The sequence below is a fragment of the Apodemus sylvaticus genome, chromosome 15 (genome assembly GCF_947179515.1).
Source record: "Apodemus sylvaticus chromosome 15, mApoSyl1.1, whole genome shotgun sequence".
NCBI lineage: Eukaryota > Metazoa > Chordata > Mammalia > Rodentia > Muridae > Apodemus > Apodemus sylvaticus.
Genome location: NC_067486.1, coordinates 67,695,016 through 67,714,712, shown reverse-complemented (window position 1 = coordinate 67,714,712; position 19,697 = coordinate 67,695,016). Strand labels below are relative to the sequence as shown.

Here is a 19,697-nt window from a genome sequence, read left to right as displayed (position 1 = left end):
TCGAATTAAAAAAAAAAAAAAAAGAGTGTGATCCTGCAGGGGGTTGGTGGCGCATGCACGCCTGTAATCCCAGCACTCTGGGAGGCAGAGGCAGGAGAATTTCTGAGTTCGAGGCCTGGTCTATAGAATGAGTTCCAGGACAGCCAGGGCTACACAGAGAAACCCTGTCTCAAAAAACCAAAAAAAAGACTGTGATCCCTACATTGTAGAAAGAGAGAGTGGACTCCCTCAAGTTGTCCTCTGATTCCACAAGTGCCATGTTACATGTGCTCACATACACAACACACCACACACACATATACATACATACAATAAATAAATAATAAATGTAAACAGACTTTCCAGGCTAGGTATGGTAGTGCACACTTGGCACTAAGAAGGCTGAGGTGGGCTGATTTTTGTGAATAAGGGACCTTCCTGATTGCATAGGGAGCTCTAGGCCAATCAGGGCTGCATATGAGTCATTTCTGGTAAAAAAAAAAAAAAAAAGAAGCAATCTAAATTCTTCTCTGTAGTTTACTCCTACAAATGAGCAGAGAGTGCAGAAGTTATAAATAATGGCAGAGGGTTAATGCAGGGAGAAATGTCTGTGTTTAGAAGATGTCAGAAATGTAAAGAAACTCACAGAGATTTGCCTGCCTCTGACTCCTGAGTGCTGGGATTAAAGTCATGCACACCCTGTCCCCCAACTCAGGATTGTAAAGAATCTTAGGCTAACCTATGCAGACTAAGGCCTATAGTATTTCATAAGGTAATATAACAAATGACCGAAGGAAATGATAAATGTACTACTCAATAAACCCAGGAACCTTAGAAACTTTTTTGTTTGTTTGTTTGGTTTTTGTTTGGTTGTTTTGAGACACAGTCTCACTGTAGAGCTCTGGCTGGTCTGGAATTCTCAGAGACCCACCTGCCTCTGCCTTCTAAGTGCTCAGACCAAAGGCATGCTGTACCATGCCTGGCCTCACCCTCATTTTTGGATTTGTTTATTCCCCCCCCCCCCACACACACACACACACAGGGTTTCTCTGTGTAGCCCTGGCTGTCCTGGAACTCACTCTGTAGACCAAGCTGGCCTTGAACTCAGAAATCCAACTGCCTCTGCCTCCCAGAGTGCTGGGATTAAAGGCGTGCACTACCACCGCCAGGCACCCTCGTTCTTGACAGTCTAGCCTACCCAGTTGCTAGCTGTTCAAGGAGTTGGGGTTGGAGAACAATATAGCAAACTCAAGGACCTTGTGGCAAGAGCATCAGCTATTCTGCTTGACACACCAGATTTTATTGTTGAATCCTGTTGAATTCAAACTTTTTACCATTAGTTTCTTATACACCTTCTTAGGTGTGTGCTATGTTAACTGACTATATACAGTTATAGTTTTGCCATGAGAAAGAAAACTAACTTGAGTATTGTTGTTGGTTTTTTTTTTTTGTTGTTGTTGTTGTTGTTTTAAGACAGGTAATATTTACAAACCTTGGCTGTCCTGAAACTATGATCTGGCTGGTTTACAACTTAACAGAAATTCACCAGCCTTCCGAGTATTGCAATTAAAGGTACTGGAAACCACACCTGGCCCAACTTGACTTTTGAGAATAAGGATTTGTATTTCTCAAAGTCTCAACAGAAAATTATACGTTTCCTCAAGATAAGACTACTGTGATTCATCAAATACCCCAAAACTTCTGCTTTTGGATGAAATCACACTTAGAATGGCTTTTCCTTTAACCATATTATAAGCATTAGTATGAAGTTTTAAGATTGATCAATAATTGTCACAATCTTTACTAAAAAGGGTAGATATGATATAACCAGGTTTCGGCTGGTAAAAGTTAGAAAACATGTTATTAATAGATGCAATTGTACATGATAAGTAGTATTTTAAGTTCTGGAAGCTCCAAGCAAAAAATAGTAGAAAGTGTCATGGCTGTTGAATTTGCAAACCACATGGGTTGTGACATTACTAAATTAAATATAGGACAGTGTGGTTTTCAGATTCCTTGGGTCGCCACAGAGCTTGCTTAGGTCTCTATTAAAGAAATTTTAGAGCCGGGTGGTGGTGGTGCACTCCTGTAATCCCACCACTCTGGGAGGCAGAGGCAGGTGAATTTCTGAGTTCGAGGCCAGCCTGGTCTACAGAGTGAGTTCCAGGACAGCCAGGGCTATACAGAGAAACCCTGTCTCGAAAAAAACCAAAAAACCAAACAAACAAACAAACCCTAACCCCCCCCCCCCCAAATAGGAAGCGAAGAAAATGGTGGCAGAGATTTCTACAAGAACAGAACATTTGACCGTCTTTTTTTCTTAGATGAAAATGTCTGATATAGTTTAGAGATGTTATGTAGGGGATGGAATATCAGGCATGCTTCCACACAAGTACGTTGTGGGAGAATAAAGTAAAGGGGGAGGGGGTATAAAATTTCGTAAAGGGGAAACGAATTATTAAGCATGAACGGAAACATTAAGTTTTTCTATAAAGACGATTAAGGAAAAAAATATATATATTTCTCTTGCAACTCAATTGAGCAATAGAAAAACGCAGCCAAATAAACATACGTACTTACCCTCCCAAGGGAAGATGAGGTCTTACTAAGGTAGCTAGTACCGAGCCAAATGTTTACAGAGTGCCGGTTGAGACATGGCACAGACACATTAACATTTACATTTATTGTTAATGTGACTCAAGAACTGTCACTGCAGCCTTTGCAGTCAGACGTGGCAACTCAGGGACAGGGGAGCTGGGACCCATCGCAGCACTCTACGCTCCGGGGGTGGGGTGGGGGGGTCTGTCCAGCCTCCCTAGGCTGCACTGCAGAGGGGCGTGCCGGGCCTTTCCGCAGCAGGACGGGCCGAAACAGCAGGGCAAGGCTCGGTTTCAGACTCGGTTTCCAAGGCTGCCAATGGTGTGGACGGCCCAGGCGCCAGGAGAGCGCCAATTCCTGGCTATTCCCGGCGCCCGAGGCTGAGGAGGCTTCAGGACGGCGCCCCGCACCGGCAAGGGCCGCTAGGCGCCAGTTTCGCGTGGGCCGCTCTGGCCCGCAGTTCGTCTCGATAGTCCCTCTCCCCGCCCGCGGCTGAGGGTGGGAGGGCGAGGACGCCGCCTGCGCGCGTGCGCCCTCTGCGCTGCAGCTAGTCTGCGTGCGTGAGTGGGAGGCGGCGGGCCTGCGACTCTGGCCTTCCCGGCTGACTGCTCCGACGCCGCATCCCCAGTCATGAACCGGTTTGGCACCCGGTTGGTGGGAGCCACGGCGACCCCGCCGCCGCCGCCGAAAGCGCGAAGCAATGAGAACCTCGACAAAATCGATATGTCCCTGGGTGAGGGACCGGGGTGGCCGCGTCGTGGTGGGGGAGGGGGCGGGAGCCACGGTGGGGGAAGGGGCGGTTGGTTGGCCTCGGTTGCCTGTCCGGTTTGGTCGCGCGTGGGCGGAACCAGCGGGGACCCCCGAGGTGGGACGGGGAGCGACTCCGGCGTGTCGCCCCTTGGGGTAGGGAGGGGTCGTGACAAGGACTGGCCGGGCGGGGCGGTCCGCAGGGTCGGTGGGTGCCGTCTTTTCCCCTCTTTTCCCCGCGGGACGCGGTCTCTTGGGCCACCCGGGACTTTTTTTTTTTTTTTTATAAAAGAACCGGGCTGGGGCTGCAACTGACTTAAAGCCAGCTGCTGCGAGAATGGCTTGTCTGCTGTGACTGTGCCCAGAAGTGCGCTGGGCACAGGCGATTTCCAACCGGCGCCCCCCGGGAACGCCAGGGCGGGGGGGGGGCAGGACACGGTCCCAGAACGGCCGCCCGGAGGGGTCGTTAAGCGAGAACCGTGTTACTGTGTTTGATTAGGTGTTTACTGAAGCGTGTTCCCTAGCCCGGTTTCAAAGTTAGCCAGTTGGGGGGTGGGGAGGGAGAGATGTACACAGATCGATAAAATGTCAGGTAGAACATAGGGTCCCGTATACATAAAAAGGATGTCTTGGTTTGCTGCTGATTATGTAGGAAAAGCGTGAGCATTGTTTTTTATTTTCGAAAAAAAAATAATTCAGATCCAACAGTGTGAAGGCGTCTGTTCGGTTTGGCTTAGCAGATCCAAAAGTAATTCCATTTTTGTAGAGTCAAGTTATGGTACTGGATAGGATCAGTGCTATCTTGCTTTTTCTCTTTCCGGGTCTTTTCTCACCACACCACTCCTCTTTGACATTTTAAAATACCTGAATACTGAACTTGTGTTTCTTTTCGAATGGAAGGACATCCTGAGCCTCAGAAGCCCGGGGACCACACAGCTCAGGGACGGGGTCCCAGTGGAAGGGCATCTTGAGACACGGGTGCCCAGGAACCACACAGCTCTGAAAGGAAGCCTTTCCAGCTCCTTCGCAGGGGAGGATTCCCAGCTGAGCTGAGGAGCCCAGGAGTCTCGGCCCTCCTCCACTCCTTTGCTTCTTCTCGTCATTGCTTCTTGGCTTCTTATTAGTCACAGCAGGCAGCAACTCTCATAAAAGAGATTGATTGGAGAATCCAGAGAGAGGAGGGACGGATCCAGGGATGGCTGCCCTCTGCTCCCACTATAGGACAGCAGGGAATTGGACAAAAGGCAATTCAGGACAGAGATTTCCAGAATAAGGGTTGGTGAGTTTTCCTACTCAGGGATTGGTTAGTTTTTGTGGGAAGCTCAGGGATTGGTGGGTTTTTCATGCTCAGTGATTGGTAGGTTTTCAATTCTTTTCTCTGCCTTGGGGGCCCGTGGGTTAGGATAGGAAGTCCTTCCCGACCACAGGCCCAGTTGGCTGAGGTTCCATCTCGTTGAGGCTGGAAAGGAGCTGTGGACTACCACTGTGTTTCCTCTAGGCTCTAGGCTGAGGTGGAAAGGGAGATGTGTCACCGTGACAGCTCCTGTGACGGTTCTAGACTGAGGAGGTGACCAGGTGCCTCCATTTTGACAGGAGACTCCATTTTGACCACTCTTGTGGCGGCATCTTACAGTGGCCCTAGGCTGGGGTAGGAAGGAGGGGCTGGCTGCTTTGATGGCATTTGCCGCGTGCTGCTTGGGGACTAGAGAACCTAGATGTAACCTATTCTGAGCATGTTATTTAGGGTCATACTGGGCCTGGAAACACTCATGTTATTTCTTTACATTCGTGTTATCTCTTCTGTTACTTGGAAAGGTTTTTGGTCAGCAGTTAAGAACTCTTTCTTGGTTTCTGGAGGTCCTTAAGTTCAAAACCTAATATTTGAACTAGTAAATTAACAGGAATATGTTTGGCCTTTAATCTGACCACATTGGCTGATCGGTAATGAACTCAAAAAAAGAAAAAGACAGCTTTTGATTGAAAGTCATGAATTAGTATAACATGTTTATTGGATGCTAGGCTGTAAACTAAATATTTAATATCATTTAATGTCCTAATAACCTCACAAGGGTTGTTCTCCTAGTGATAAGTCTGTAGAGTCATACCGTTTCACGAGCACCCTGCTTCTGACATTTACTAGCTCTGTGACTGTGGACACATTGTCTAAAAAAGTAATAGTAGGGGCTAGAGAGATTGCTTAGTGGTTAAGAACATATTCTGTGCTTGCAGAGACCCAAAGTTTGGTTCCCAGTACCTACTTTAGGCAGCTTGGCCCACAACATATCTCAGTTCCAGAGATCCCATTCTCTCTTGGTGTCCATAGACACTGTGCTCACATGCACAAATCCACAGTCAAATCATACATAATCAAAAATAAATGCCTAAAAAAGGTGAGAGCGGCTGTCTCATGGAATTGCTATATTAAATGGGTCAATAGGCTCCGAAACAATATTTGGTGGACAACAAATGCTATGTATGTACGTATGCATGTATCTATGTATCTATCAGTCTTTTGAGACAAGATCTCACTATGTACCCCTGACTGTCCTGGAACTAGGATGACCTATAGACAAGGGTGACCTCCAACTCACAGAGAATCACCTAACTGCCTCTTGAATGTTGAAATTAAAGGCTCTGTCTTTTATACATACCTGCACTATATATAATTGTGTGTGTGTGTGTGCGCGTGCACGCGCGCGCACGTGTGCATGTAAACCCTTATTGTAATCATTTACAGGAGTCTGAGGTAGAGACCTGATTTGTTCAGAGTCTTGCATAGTATAGTCAGGAGAAGTCAGGATTTCAGTCTGGCTTTAGCGCTTCAAACTATAGATGCTATAGGTATTGTAAAACATCTATTTCCACAGCCAATACATTTTAGGAGCTCGTAGTTTTGTGTTTCTTTAAAAATACTGTTTCTCCCCCCTCTCTGTGCAAAATGTATGCATGCCCCAGCACACAACATGTTCTAGCACCCATGTGGAGGTCAGAGGACCTCCAAGGGTTGTTGGTTCCTGCCATTGGAACCTCAGATCATCGGGCTTTTGCCCACTGAGCCATCTTGTGTTCTGTATGTTTTAGTGTGTGTGGATGCCACAAGTTGACATCTGGTGTCTTCAGCCATCGTCCACCTTTATGAGGCAGGTTCTCAGTGAACCTGAAGCTTTTCCATCTATCCAGCATGTATTAGGGATCTTGTGTCTGCCTCCCCACTGCTGGGGTTACAGACTTGTGTCATAGCACCCAGCTTTGTGTGTGGGTGCTGGGGATCTGAACTTGGGTCTTCATGCTTGTTGGGTAAGCACTTTACTGATTGAGCCATCCCTCTACCCCCCCCTTTGTATGTATTTTGTTTGATAAATAGGACATCAATTAAAGAGGGCTGCTTCTTCTTGAATGTAGAAAAATAGTGCTGTGGAGAGCTGAAATAGAACTGTCTTTTTCCTCAGGAGACTACATCAGTCTGTCAGGTGCTTTGTCTTTTAGTGAGAATTTCAGAGATATGTAATAGTCTTACCAGGTCCCTGCAGAGGGGAGGGACCCTGCAGAGAATCTGAGTCAGGCAGATAGATCTCTGAGTTTGAGGCAAATTCCATGCCAGCCAGGGCTGCATAGTGAGGACCCCCCCCCCCCCAAAAAAAAAAAAACAGCACAAAATTTTAGAACATGTGACCAAGCCAGCTCAGTCAGTCAGCTGGTTCTCTAGGGCAGAATTGAGGATTAAAAAGAAAAAAGGCAATTAGATAACACTGTAGCATGACCTCCCAGCCAGTTTTGAAGCTGAGGTAGGTTTATTTTTTCCCAATCTGCTTTTATACCATTTTAATTACATGTAACTAATTAAAATAAGGTTGGTTCTAGGTTAAGGAATGTGCAAGGCAATAAACAAAGTCCCGTGGTCCCTGTTTCTAGGGGCTTATCAGGATGACCAAGATATCTGAGCCTACTTCCCTGTCCTAGCCCAAAGTCAGATTCCTGCCTGAAGCCTGCTTCTTTGTTCTAGCCCCTAATCAGATTCCTGCCTGAGCTTACTTCCCGGTCCTGGCCCATTATCAGATTCCTGCCAAGTGGCCCCGAAAGCTCTCCACAAATATGGTTTTTCTTTACCAGATTTATAGAGTATCTGCCAACTTAATAATTGATATTGGCTCAGTTTTAAAATTTAAGATATTTTCGTGGGGTTGTTGTAAGAAAAGCTGAATGCACTATAATCATCTTGCACATATACTTGTACAGTGCCATGGAAGAAATGTTTCCCTTTATTAAGAAATAAAGTATTTTATGTATATAAGTGTTTACCACATGGGTGCCTGGTGCCTGGAACTTGAGTTGTGACCACAGGGAATTAAACCTGGGTCTTCGGAAGAGCCGCAAGTGCTCTTTTTTGTTGTTTTTGGAGACAGGTTTCCTGTGTAGTCCTGGCTGTCCTGGAGCTTGCTCTGTAAACCAGGTAGGCCTCAAACCACTTGACTCTGCCACCAGAGTGCTGGGATAAAGGCTTGCATTACCACCACTGGTTGCAACAAGTGCTCTTAACTGCTGACCCATCCTCTAGCCCCGGAGAATGTGATGTAGATCATTATAATGTAGTTCATTGTAATGGATCTTTTGTCTTCTGGTGTTTACCCTGTCTACTCACTGGGTAGGAACCTGCCATATTCTCCTTTCTAAAAAACTTTGAGGACTTAGATAATAAAATGTTTTCCAATTTTTAATTTTTAGTTGTGGCAAGAATTGTGTTATATACTAGTAATCCGGCACTCTAGAAGATAAGGTAGAAGATAAGGATCATGAGTTTCAGGCTCATGAGACTTCATCTTAAATTAATTTCAGCTATATTTAAAATTACTCTGGTGTGTTGAGCATTGTAGCATATGCTTTTGATCCCAGCAATTTCAAGGTAGAGGGAGATAGGCCTCTGAGTACTAAGCCAGCCTACTCTGTGAGTTCCCGGCCAGCCAGGATACACAGTGAGTGGAACCTTGTCTCAGAAACAACAGTGAAATTGCCCCAGTAGTGCAAATCAACACCTCTTTTGCCCCTAATTTTCTGACCAAATTCATTTGGTATATTCTCAAAGTTGAGGTTGTAAACATTGCTGGAAAGTAGGTTAAGGGAAAACTATGTTTTTCTCATTTTGTTCTCAATGAGAACTTAGTAACAAGTTCATATGTCTGATATTTATGAAACCGTTTGTTTTAAACCTGTTATGGTTTAAATATAGTGTCTCCCAAAAGGCTCCTGTGTTGAAGGTGTGGTTCTGCCAGCTGGTGGAGCTGTTGAGAAGTGATTGAATCATGAAGGCACTAATGCCCTCACTGGATTAGACATTGATAAATTCATAACTGAATGGGCTTATTTAGGTGAGGTAGGGCCTCCTTGGAGGAAGCGGTTACTAAAGCTGTGCCTTTGAAGGGTATCATCCACTTCTTTGCCTGGATGTCAGGAGGCAGTCAGCTTTCCCTCCATGCCCTTCTGTAATGATGCTATTTGTCACTACAGGCTTAGAAAAAATGGGGTCAGATGACCACAGGCTGAATGAAACCTCTGAAGGGATGAGCTCCCATCCCTCTTCTTTCAAAAAACTTTTTCTTTCTAATTGTTTTGGGGGGGGTGGGGAAGAGGGATCGATATTTTTCTTCAGTGAGGGAACATGACTAACTCAAACGATTTTTAGTGTCTTTTATTAATTGGTATTAAGGATCAAACCTAGGAAGCACTCTACAATGAGCTACACCCAGAGCCCTTGTGTTTTTAAATTTAGTGAGCTAGTTTGCAGTTTAAGATGAGTCTCAAGAGGAAAACAGTACTTTGTAGTACTTTAAAGTACATATATTTGTTTTTATATATGTATGGATGCATGTTGTTTTGTGCATTTAGGCCAGAGGACAACTTATGGGAGAAATAGTATAAATCCTGTAAGAAATGACCCTTACGCCAGGTGTGCTAGCACAGGCCTTTCATCCCAGCACTTGGGAGGCAGAGGCAGTTGGGTCTCTGTGATTTCGAAGGAAGCTTGGTCTACAAACAGAGTTCCTAGACAGCCAGAGCTATACAGAGAAACCATGTCTTTTTTTTTTTTTTTTTTTTTGATATTTTCTTTTTTCATTTTTTTTTGGATTTTCAAGACATGGTGGATTCTCGGGCTGGAGAGAGAGCTCAGCGGTTAAGAGCACTGGCTGCGCTTCCGAAGGTCCTGAGTTCAAATGATACATTTCAAATGTTATCCCCTTTCCCCATTTCTCTCCCTCCCGGAAACCCCCTATCCCATCCTCCTTCCCCCTGCTTCCTCTACCCACCCTACTCCCACCTCCCTACCCTCAATTCCCCTACTTTGGGGCATCTATCAAGCCTTCATAGGACCAAGAACCTCTGCTCCCATTGATGCCTGACAAGGCCATCCTCTACTAATGCTAGGCATCCTAACACATAATGCTGCTGGAGCTATGTGTACTGCTTGGTTGATGGCTTAGTCCCTGGGAGCTCTGGGGGTCTGGTTGGTTGATATTGTTGTTGTTCCTATGAGGTTGCAAACCCCTTCAGCTCCTTCAGTCCTTTCTCAAAATCCTCCATTGGGGATGCCATGCTCAGTCCAATGGTTGGCTTTGAGAATCCGCCATATCCTTTTTTTTTTTTTTTTTTTTTTTTAAGGATTTATTTATTTATTATATGTGAGTACACTGCAGACACTCCAGAAGAGGGCATCAGATCTCATTACGGATGGCTGTGAACCACCTTGTGGTTGCTGGGATTTGAACTCAGGACCTTCGGAAGCGCAGCCAGTGCTCTTAACCGCTGAGCTCTCTCTCCAGCCCGAGAATCCACCATGTCTTGAAAATCCAAAAAAAAAGGGGGGGGGGGAGGAAGGAAAGAAAGGAAGGAAGGATCCTTAATAATCTCTCATATTTCATTCACTGATTTAGGAAAAACTAATTATATTGATATTAAAGTGATTTGGTAAAATGATTGAAATTAGCTTTTAGCTTTAGTAGGAAGTGTTGACAGTGCAATTTCTTTGGTTATTTGCTTTGACAGTCATCACAATTAACACTGGGTATCAGGACTAGAGAATTTTCCATTCTTTCCTTTCTTTCCCTCCTTTCATCCTGTCTTTCTTGAGATGGAGTGGTATCATGTAGCCAAGGCTGGCCTTAAAGTTATAGCAGCTGTCCTGCCTCATTCTGTCAAGCTGGGATTACAAGTGTGTGTCACTATACTCAGCTGAGTTTAGATATTTCTTTTTTAAAACGTGTGTGTGTGTGTGTGTGTGTGTGTGTGTGTGTGTGTGTGTGTGTGTGGTTTGCACACCACAATATAGGTGTGGAAGTCAGGATAGCTTGTGGAGAGTCAGCTCTCTTCTTTTACCATATGGGTCCTGGTAATAAACTTGGGCCATCCGGCCTGGTGGCAGGTGCCTGTATTTGTGGAGACATCTCCCTGGTGCCAGATATTTTTTGAATGAGTCTATTGTTGGTTCTAGTAACCTTTGACACGTAAATAAGAATTTGATATATGTTTAGTTTTCTCATACTTACATTGTTCATTGTGGTATTAACACAGTATGATCTTTATGAATTAATTTGAGGCTGTTTGAAGGTGTTTTGGGAAATAATGAAGCTTAGAGTTGAAAAGGTCAGAATAGAGAGAATTATGAATGACTTTGCTAGAGAAGAACAGAACGGAGAGCCATTCCTTTATTATGGGACTTGTTCATTGCTTGCTACTTGCATGCCTGTTTTCATAAATAGCTTAAACTTACTGAGAATGGGGACTATCTTACACGTGTTCCCTTATAATACATGAATTAATTGCATAAACTGTACATCTAATAAGTGTTTTCTGAATTCAGGTGAATTTAGAACATTGGGCTTTTGAGGCTTTTATTGTTATTTTGAGTTGGTTGGCTGGGTTTTGTTGAGATATCACTCCAAGGGCCCAAGCTCTCCTCAAACTCAGTCTGTAGTCCAAGCTGGCCATGAATTTCTGACACTCCTGCCTCTGCCTCCTTCTGCTGCTACTACAGGTGTGTGCCACAATGCCCAACAGCAAGAGTAGGCATTTTATTGTTGTTTGCAGTTCTGGGTTTGAACCCAAGACCTTGTATGTTCTAGGTAAACACTGCTACTGAGCTGAATCTACCTAGTGTCCCTCTCCCTGGTAGAATTCATCAATTGGTAGATCCGTTTTTGTCTGTTGGTTGGAACTTTTACGAGAGAACCTCCCCCCCCCCCCCCCCAATCATTTCATCAGGCAAAATGGTTGATAGAAGCTTATGATCAGGGAAGGGCTCGGGAGTCCTGGAAATCCAGGTAACGTAAGCTCTATAGCAGTTTCTTAACCAGCTTTGGCTACACATGGTCTGAAACAGCTAAGATAATAATAATGGGGACTAAATTAGGGACATAGGAGAAATCTATTGACTATAAAATGAGAACGAGTAATTTTATTCATTGTGTTAAAATGAAAATAATTATGGCATTACTTTTTTTGTAGATGACATTATCAAACTGAATAGAAAGGAAGGAAAGAAGCAAAATTTTCCAAGACTAAATAGAAGACTCCAGCAAAGTGGCACCCGGCAATTCAGGATGAGAGTACGGTGGGGAATCCAGCAGAATTCTGGTAAGGTCTAAAATGCTGTTATTTATGGACTCATAATGTAATATGTTCAGCCATAGACTTAAAACCTGGAGAGAATACACCAGGACTCTCAGATTTTTGTTTAATTCTGAAAACCTGGAAAAAAATTATTTCTTAAAATAGCTGTTAATTAGTTGTTCCTTAAAATTCTAAGTTAAGAGTAATCCCAGTTTATAACTAGTTTAAATTATTTTTAGAGTTTAGATTTGCCAAAGGTCTTATATAGCATGTGGTCCTGTTTTCCCTCCCCAGTGATAGTCTGATGAGAACTGACTCCAGCTTGACTTTGTTCAGTGGAAGAGCATACTGCACCATGAGAGAATTTACTCTATTTTAACTACTCTACTTACTAGAAAGTTCTCGATGTAAACAAAAGCATGTCTAAGTATGACAGACAGCAGACTCGCTTTGTAAGCAGGAACCTCCACTATGTGAAGACTGTTCTTTGGCAGAGAAAATCACTCTAGGCACATCTATTTATTTACTTATTTATTTATTTATTAGCAGCATCTCACTGTGTAGCCATAACTAGCTATGTAGACCAGGCTGGTCTCATACTCACAGAGCTCTGGCTGCCTCTGCCTCCCAAGTGCTGAAATTAAAGGCATGCACCACCTTGCCCAGCTTTCCTCCAAACTCTGTCTTACCATCCAAGAACTTTATTTGTAAATTTTCCAAAGGTGACACTCTAAGTTGACTGTTGTAGATGTAATTAGATTGTGTGTGTGTGTGTGTGTGTGTGTGTGTGTGTGTGTGTGTGTGTATAGAGATATATTTTTTTTCTGATACTTTGATATCTGCTTTACCTATAATCATTTTGTTCTAAAATAGATTGGGAACAATAATTCAACACATATATTATAAATTAACTTTTTAGTAACTATACCAGCATTCTACAGTAAACCTTTGTTCAAATAAAAATAAATATTTTTTCACATGAATAAAAAAACTCCTGGGGCTGGAGAGATGGCTCAGCAGGTAAGAGCAAGAGCACTGACTGCTTTTCCAAAGGTCATGAGTTCAAATCCCAGCACCCACATGGTGGCTCACAACCATCCGTAAAGAGATCTGATGCCTTCTTCTGGTGTCTGAAGACAGCTATGGTATACTTACATATAATAAATAAATAAATCTTTAAAAAAAAATAACTTCCAAATTAACCAACTTAATTTCTTATTCTGTATTTTAAAAAGCAAAAATTAATCTCCAGTAGAGTATAACTTATATATTTAACAGGTAACATGCCAGCATGTTTTCAAAAATATATTACTGAGACTCCTTACAAAAAATTCAGTGTTCTCTAAAGATTTATTTTCTTTTTAACTGTATAGGGGTTCATGCGTGTGAGTGTAGTTGCTGATGAAAGTAGGCATTGGCGACACTGGGATTCCATGTGGCTCGTGTGGCTGTGAGCCACCTGACTTGGGTTTGGGACACTAACTTGGTAGTGTGGAAGAGCAGCAGGTGCTCTTTTTTTTTCTTTTTTTTTGATTTATTTATTTTATGTATATGAGTACACCATTGCTCTCTTCAGAGACACCAGAAGAGGGCATCAGATCCCATTACAGGTGGTTGTTAGCCACCATGTGGTTTCTGGAAATTGAACTCAGGACCTCTGGAAAAGAAGTCAGTGCTTTTTTTTTTTTTTTTTTTTTTTTTTTTTGCTTTTTTGGATTTGGTTTTTTTCGAGACAGGGTTTCTCTGTATATCCCTGGCTGTCCTGGAACTCACTCTGTAGACCAGGCTGGCCTTGAACTCAGAGATCTGCCTGCCTCTGCCTCCCAGAGTGCTGGGATTACAGGTGTGCGCCACCACCGCCCGGCTCAGTCAGTGCTCTTAACCACTGAGCCATCTCTCCAGCCCTGCAGCAGGTGCTCTAAACAGCTGAACCATACCTTCAGCTTGTGAGAAATTTTAAATAGCTGGATCTAGTTTACATATTTTGTGACAGGTATTTAGCTGTTAGAAATAAATGTGTAGGGCTGGATAGATGGCTCAGTGGTTAAGAGTGAGGACTGCTCTTCCAAAGGTCCTTCATTTTTAGAATCTCCACGCATCCTCTACTGACAAAGTGTTATGTTCAAATCCCAGCAATCACATGGTGGTTCACGACCATCCGTAATGAGATCTGACACCCTCTTGATAGCTAGAGTGTACTTACATGTAATAATAAATAAGTCTTTAAAAAATGTGTAATTCTATTGATTTATAATAAAGATTTCTTTATGGTTGTTATTCAGTGCACCATATTAAATGTATTATTATAAATGTTTATATATTTTGTCTTAAAGTAATTGTTTAGAGTTCAGACTAGCCAGAAATAGTACTTATTAATATTTTACATATTTGGTAAGTGTTTTTGAACTGCCTGGTTTGGGGAATGCATAAAGATAGAATCTTTTGCTTTAAAGAGTTAATCTCTAGTAACAAATAACTTAGAAGATAGAGTTTAAAAAGATGTCATAGGTGGGTGTGGTAATACATGTCTGTAAGCTCAGCATTTGGGAGGCAGAAAGAGGAGGCTTGCTGAAAGTTCCAGGCCAGCATAGTCTAGATTAATGAGACTATCTCAAACAAACAAACAAACAACAAAAACAACCAGAAAACAAAATTCGACAATCAAATTTGAGGCAAGCTGATGGGAGATAAAGGAAAGGAAGGAAAGGGAGGGGAGGAAGAGACATGGTATGTATGGCTCAGCAGTAAAGAGCACAGGCTGCTCTTTCAGCAGACACACATACATACATACAGGGCAAAGCATTCATAGACAACATAAAGTTTTAAACTTACAGTTTTATGGGCTTCACATAAGGATTTTGTGCCAAGAGCAAGTCTAATATAATGAATAAAATTAGATTTGATTTGCTCCATGAGGCATCAGAACAATTATCCTTTTATGTGGTTATATGATCTGAGCCCCGAGGTAAATGATATCTAGGAGAAGCTGAGGAACTCCTTAGATTGAGGTTGTACTTGTTTTGGCTCTCTGCTGATGTGACAGGTTAAAATAGAACAACTGCTGCTATTAAATATGCACGCGCGCGCGCGCACACACACACACACACACACACACAGAGGGGGTGGAGTGGAAACGGGGGTGGTGGGGAGGATTGTTAATATCTGGGAAGAGTTTACATTTCCACCTTGTGATGTCAGTGATATTAATTTGAGAGAAGAAAATAACCAACAAAGCAGATAAACACTGGCACTGGCAAATACTCAATATGATTTTGATAGCTGGAAGAAATAAATAAATTGAATCTTTTTAACCTTTTGCCTGAAATATTAACTTAGAAAAATTAGAAACTCAATAAACACTTGTTTAAAAAAAAGTAACAATAACAACTTTAATGTCTTGTGGTAGAAAATCAGACCAAATAACAGAGGTGGTCAAAATGTTGTCTGGGCAACATTTTGAGAATCGTAAAGACTGAAGGGTTCTGTGAGATTAAAAACTGCATTTATAGCAAGGCATTGTCATTCTCGAATACACATGGATACTTCCTGAGCTATATAAATAAAGATACAGAGGGTCACAGATTTTAAAAGCTTAAGCTATCTCCTGGCTAGTTCATCTTCTTCCTACATCCAGCATGTGCATGTCTGTACCTCTCTGCTCCTTTGTAGTTTATCCTGTTCCCCCGTGTCTGCTGGCAAATCTCCCACTCTAAATTATTCTTCCAGCATCCCTTTCTCTGTACAGCTCTGCTTTCCATTTCCTGTTCAGCTATTGGCCATCAGGTCTTTTATATTAAAGCCAATCAACAATAAGAATGATGAGTGTTTACAGAATATGAGGCCCGTGAGGGGTGATAGGAAAAACAAAACCAAGATCTGGCCAGTACTCAGCTTTGTGCTGGCTTGGCAATCAACAATTGAATATACAGAGTCAACTTTCATAATTCATACAGCATACAAAAGGTTACCCCAGATGTCACTCACAAATTTTGTACGATCAGCCTGGGGGCAAGAAGGCTGGGTGGTGAGTCCTTCAGTGTCCTATGCCACAGGAACAACCACGAGAAACATTCTGTCACCTGGAAAGAAAGCGCCTTCATTTTTAGACTCTCCATGCATCCTCTACTGACAAAGTGTTATGTTCACTGATAAAGTAGTACTGTTCTCCTAAGATGCAGGTAGTAAAGGATGAACTGTGGGAGTTGAGAGATAATAAAGTAGTAGTGATTAATACACCCTCATAACATAACAGGCTTTCCTATCTTATAATCTGGTCTAAAAATTACTGGTAAAAAGGTTCAAGAGTTAAATAAGCTTCAGAATGACATATGCTATTACTTTTCTCTTTGAGATCCACAGTACATATTACTCCTGAAAAATTCTGCAGTAAAGAAAATTATCTTAATTTTATTCTTAGTTTTAACAATGAGATTTTTTGGTTTTTCAAGACAGGTTTTCTCTGTATAGCTCTGGCTGTCCTGGAACTCACTCTGTAGACCAGGCTGGCCTCGAACTCAGAAATCCACCCGCCTCTGCCTCCCAAGTGCTGGGATTAAAGGTGTGCGCCACCACTGCCAATGAGATTTTTGTTGTAAAATCTGTTACATGTTGCACATGTCATCCTAAAGACTTTTCCCACTAAAAATCAGAATTAAATTGAGATTTCTCATTATCACATACATTCTCCCCAAAATCAGAGTTAAGATGAGACTTTCCCCCATTACCATAGTTTCTTAGCTAATTCTCTAAAAATTTCTGGCTGTTGCATTAAGAAATTTTAAGGGCTGGTGACATGGCTTAGTGGTTAAGCACACTGATTTACTCTTCCAGAGAGCTTGAGTTCAATTCCCAGCAGCCATATGGTGGCTCATAACCATCTGAAGGGATCTGATGCCATCTTCTGACAAGCAGGTATACAAGCAGACAAGTGTACTCCTCCCCCAAAAAAAGTATTTAAAAAAAATAAAAAGAAATTTTAAAAGGTTGAGAAGGTGAGAAGATGATGTCATTTGGAAATGACATAATTGTCACCTAGAAATCCTAAGGTTAAAAAATACAGAATTTGGAGCTAGAAGTATAGCTCAGTGATAGAGCTGGTGCATAGTATTTATAAGGTTTTGAATTCAATCTCTAGTACAAAGGGGAAAAGAAAAGTCTCCAGAAAAATGATGCAAAAGATTATATAACTGAGTTCCATGTAATAGTTTATTAAAAAGGAAGATAGATACTGCATGTTTTCTCTCATGCAGAATCTTGTGTGTATGTGTGTTTGTGTACATATACATACACCATGAAAGCAGCAGAAGGCTATTTAAGTTAAGGAAGAAGACTTTTGGGATGTAGAATACTTGCCTAGCATCTATAAGACACTGAACTGAATCCCCAGCACCAGAAAAAGAAAGTTGTAATTAGGGCCTGGGTGTAGCTTCATGTCAGGGCTCTGGCCTGCCGTGCTTGCCAAGCCAGGTTTCAACCTCAGCACAACCAAGCAGAGTAGTAGTTATGAAGACCATAGAAACTTTCTTTCTTTCTTTCTTTTTTTTTTTTTCCGCCTGCCTCTGCCTCCCAGAGTGCTGGGATTACAGGCATGTGCCACCACCACCCAGCTCCGTAGAAACTTTCTATGACAGCTTAAAAATTATTAAGAGAAATGAAATTTTTATGTGATTGATAAAAAAGGGTATAGAATAGTCATAAGCATGATTAATGTGCGAAACAAAATGTCACTTAGCTAACACTTAGCTAGTGACACAAAAATATTTGTATGGTGAAATAATATACCAGTTTCCTAGATAGTAAAGTGCTGTGAAGATGCTTAAAGTTAATTATACATAAATGTAATTCCCCATTTGTTTGATTGTGTGAGTTGTTTTCTTTCTTTCTTTCTTTCTTTCTTTCTTTCTTTCTTTCTTTCTTTCTTTCTTTCTTTCTTTTTTTGTTTTTTGTTTGTTTGGGTTTTTTTTTTGTTTTTTTGTTTTGTTTTGTTTTGTTTTTGAGACAGGGTTTTTCTGTATAGCCCTGGCTGTCCTGCAACTCACTCTGTAGACCAGGCTGGCCTCGAACTCAGAAATCTGCCTGCCTCTACCTCCCAAGTGCTGGGATTACAGGCTTGCGCCACCACGCCCAGCCACCACGCCCAGCTTGAGTTGTTTTTCTTGAGACAGGGTCTTTCAGCATAACTCTGGCTATACTGGAACTCACTATATAGACCAGGCTAGCCTGGTACTCACAGAGATCCACCTCCCTCTGATTTCTTGTGCTGGGATTAAAGGTGATATCTGCCAGTTTCCCTTTTAAAACCCTGAAAGAGTCGGGCAGTGGTGTGGCACGCCTGTAATCTCAGCACTCTGGGAGGCAGAGGCAGGCAGATTTCTGACTTCTAGGCCAGTCTGGTCTACAGAGAGAGTTCCAGGACAGCCAGGGCTACACAGAGAAACCCTGTCTCGAAAAAACAAAAACAAAAACAAAACAAACAAATAAAACCCTGAAAGACATAACTTAACGAGATCTTGTGCGATAGTTGATCACACTGTGAATCCTGGTTCTGTGGACTGGGAACCTGGTTGTTGTGCTGTGGCACAGCTCTAGCATACCTTTAACCCACCGGCTTTTCTGTAACAAGAGCTACATAAAGTCAGCTGTGGGACAGAGGCTGAGGAAGCAGCCTGCTGACAGGGAGCGGGCCTAAGGAACCCAGGAAAGACATGGAGGCTCTGTGAGTTGAAGGGAGTCTAAGACAGCGCGGAGCCCTTTCCTTCTGGGATGTCAGCGGAGTAGGAAGGTCAGCTCCGTGTTCTCTTTGCCTCTCTGAGCCAGCAGGCCTTCCTTCAAAACAGGAGTCTGGATCCTGAGACTTCACTGGTAAATAAGTATATGAGACTTTATTTTACTAAAAACAACAAAATTGGGCTAGAGAGATGGCTCAGTGGTAAAGAGCACTGTCTGCTCTTCCAGAGGTCCTGAGTTCAATTCCCAGCAACCAGATGGCTTACAACCATCTATAACGGGATCCGATGCCCTCTTCTGGTGTGTCTGAAGACAGCTACAGTGTACTCATATACATAAAATAAAAAACAAAAAACAAAAACAAAAAACAAGCCGGGCAGTGGTGGTGCACGCCTTTAATCCCAGCACTTGAGAGGCAGAGGCAGACTGATTTCTGAGTTCGAGGCCAGCCTGGTCTACAGAGTGAGTTCCAGGACAGCCAGGGCTACACAGAGAAACCCTGTCTTGAAAAAACAACAAAACAAACAAACAAACTAAAAATCTGTTTCATGAACATTGATAATGAAAGAATATAAATAGCTAAAAATGAGATATTTATAGCTAGTAAATAGTTAATATTCTAGAATATCAATATCTAAAAACTGTTGGTAATCAAATTGCAAATAAAGCTTAATACCCCCACCCACCCCCAGATACTAAGCAATGCAGATAAAGGGGGCTAGTTGTTGAGCACTTCCCTACTGTGGACATGACTTTGGTTCAGTTCCAAGCACTGAAAAACAAAAATGCTAAAGAAAGAAAGAATAACTGAATAGCACAAGAGAATTTACTAAGATTGGAATATACTGGGGCTGGAGAAATGAGTGAGTGGTTAAGAACATTGCTTGCTCTTTGTGAAGACCGAGGTTCAGTTCTCAGCACCCACATGCTGTCTCAGAGCCATCTCTAACTCCAGTTCAAGGGGCTTGGACATCCATCTTTTGACTTCTGCAGACAACACTTGTACACATAAAACAAAAACAAATCTTTAAAAATCAAATACAGTATGC

At 42.5% G+C, this 19,697-nt stretch overlaps 2 protein-coding genes across 3 annotated transcripts in view; one reads left to right on the top strand and one right to left on the bottom strand.

Annotated features, from left to right (window-relative positions):
- Rubcn (rubicon autophagy regulator) overlaps positions 1-3,014 on the bottom strand; it is a 57,915-nt gene extending 54,901 nt beyond the window's left edge. The window contains exon 1 of the mRNA XM_052159055.1: positions 2,560-3,014. The gene's annotated coding sequence lies outside the window, so the exon portion shown is untranslated. The remainder of the gene's footprint in view (positions 1-2,559) is intronic.
- A 99-nt stretch (positions 3,015-3,113) lies between these two features.
- The window catches only part of Fyttd1 (forty-two-three domain containing 1), a 33,746-nt gene continuing 17,162 nt past the window's right edge, over positions 3,114-19,697 (top strand). For both annotated transcript variants that reach the window (XM_052159057.1, XM_052159056.1), the window contains exons 1-2: positions 3,114-3,310; positions 11,818-11,946. In XM_052159057.1, coding sequence (XP_052015017.1) covers positions 3,208-3,310; positions 11,818-11,946 — 232 coding nt within the window. In that variant the 5' untranslated portion in view covers positions 3,114-3,207. The remainder of the gene's footprint in view (positions 3,311-11,817; positions 11,947-19,697) is intronic.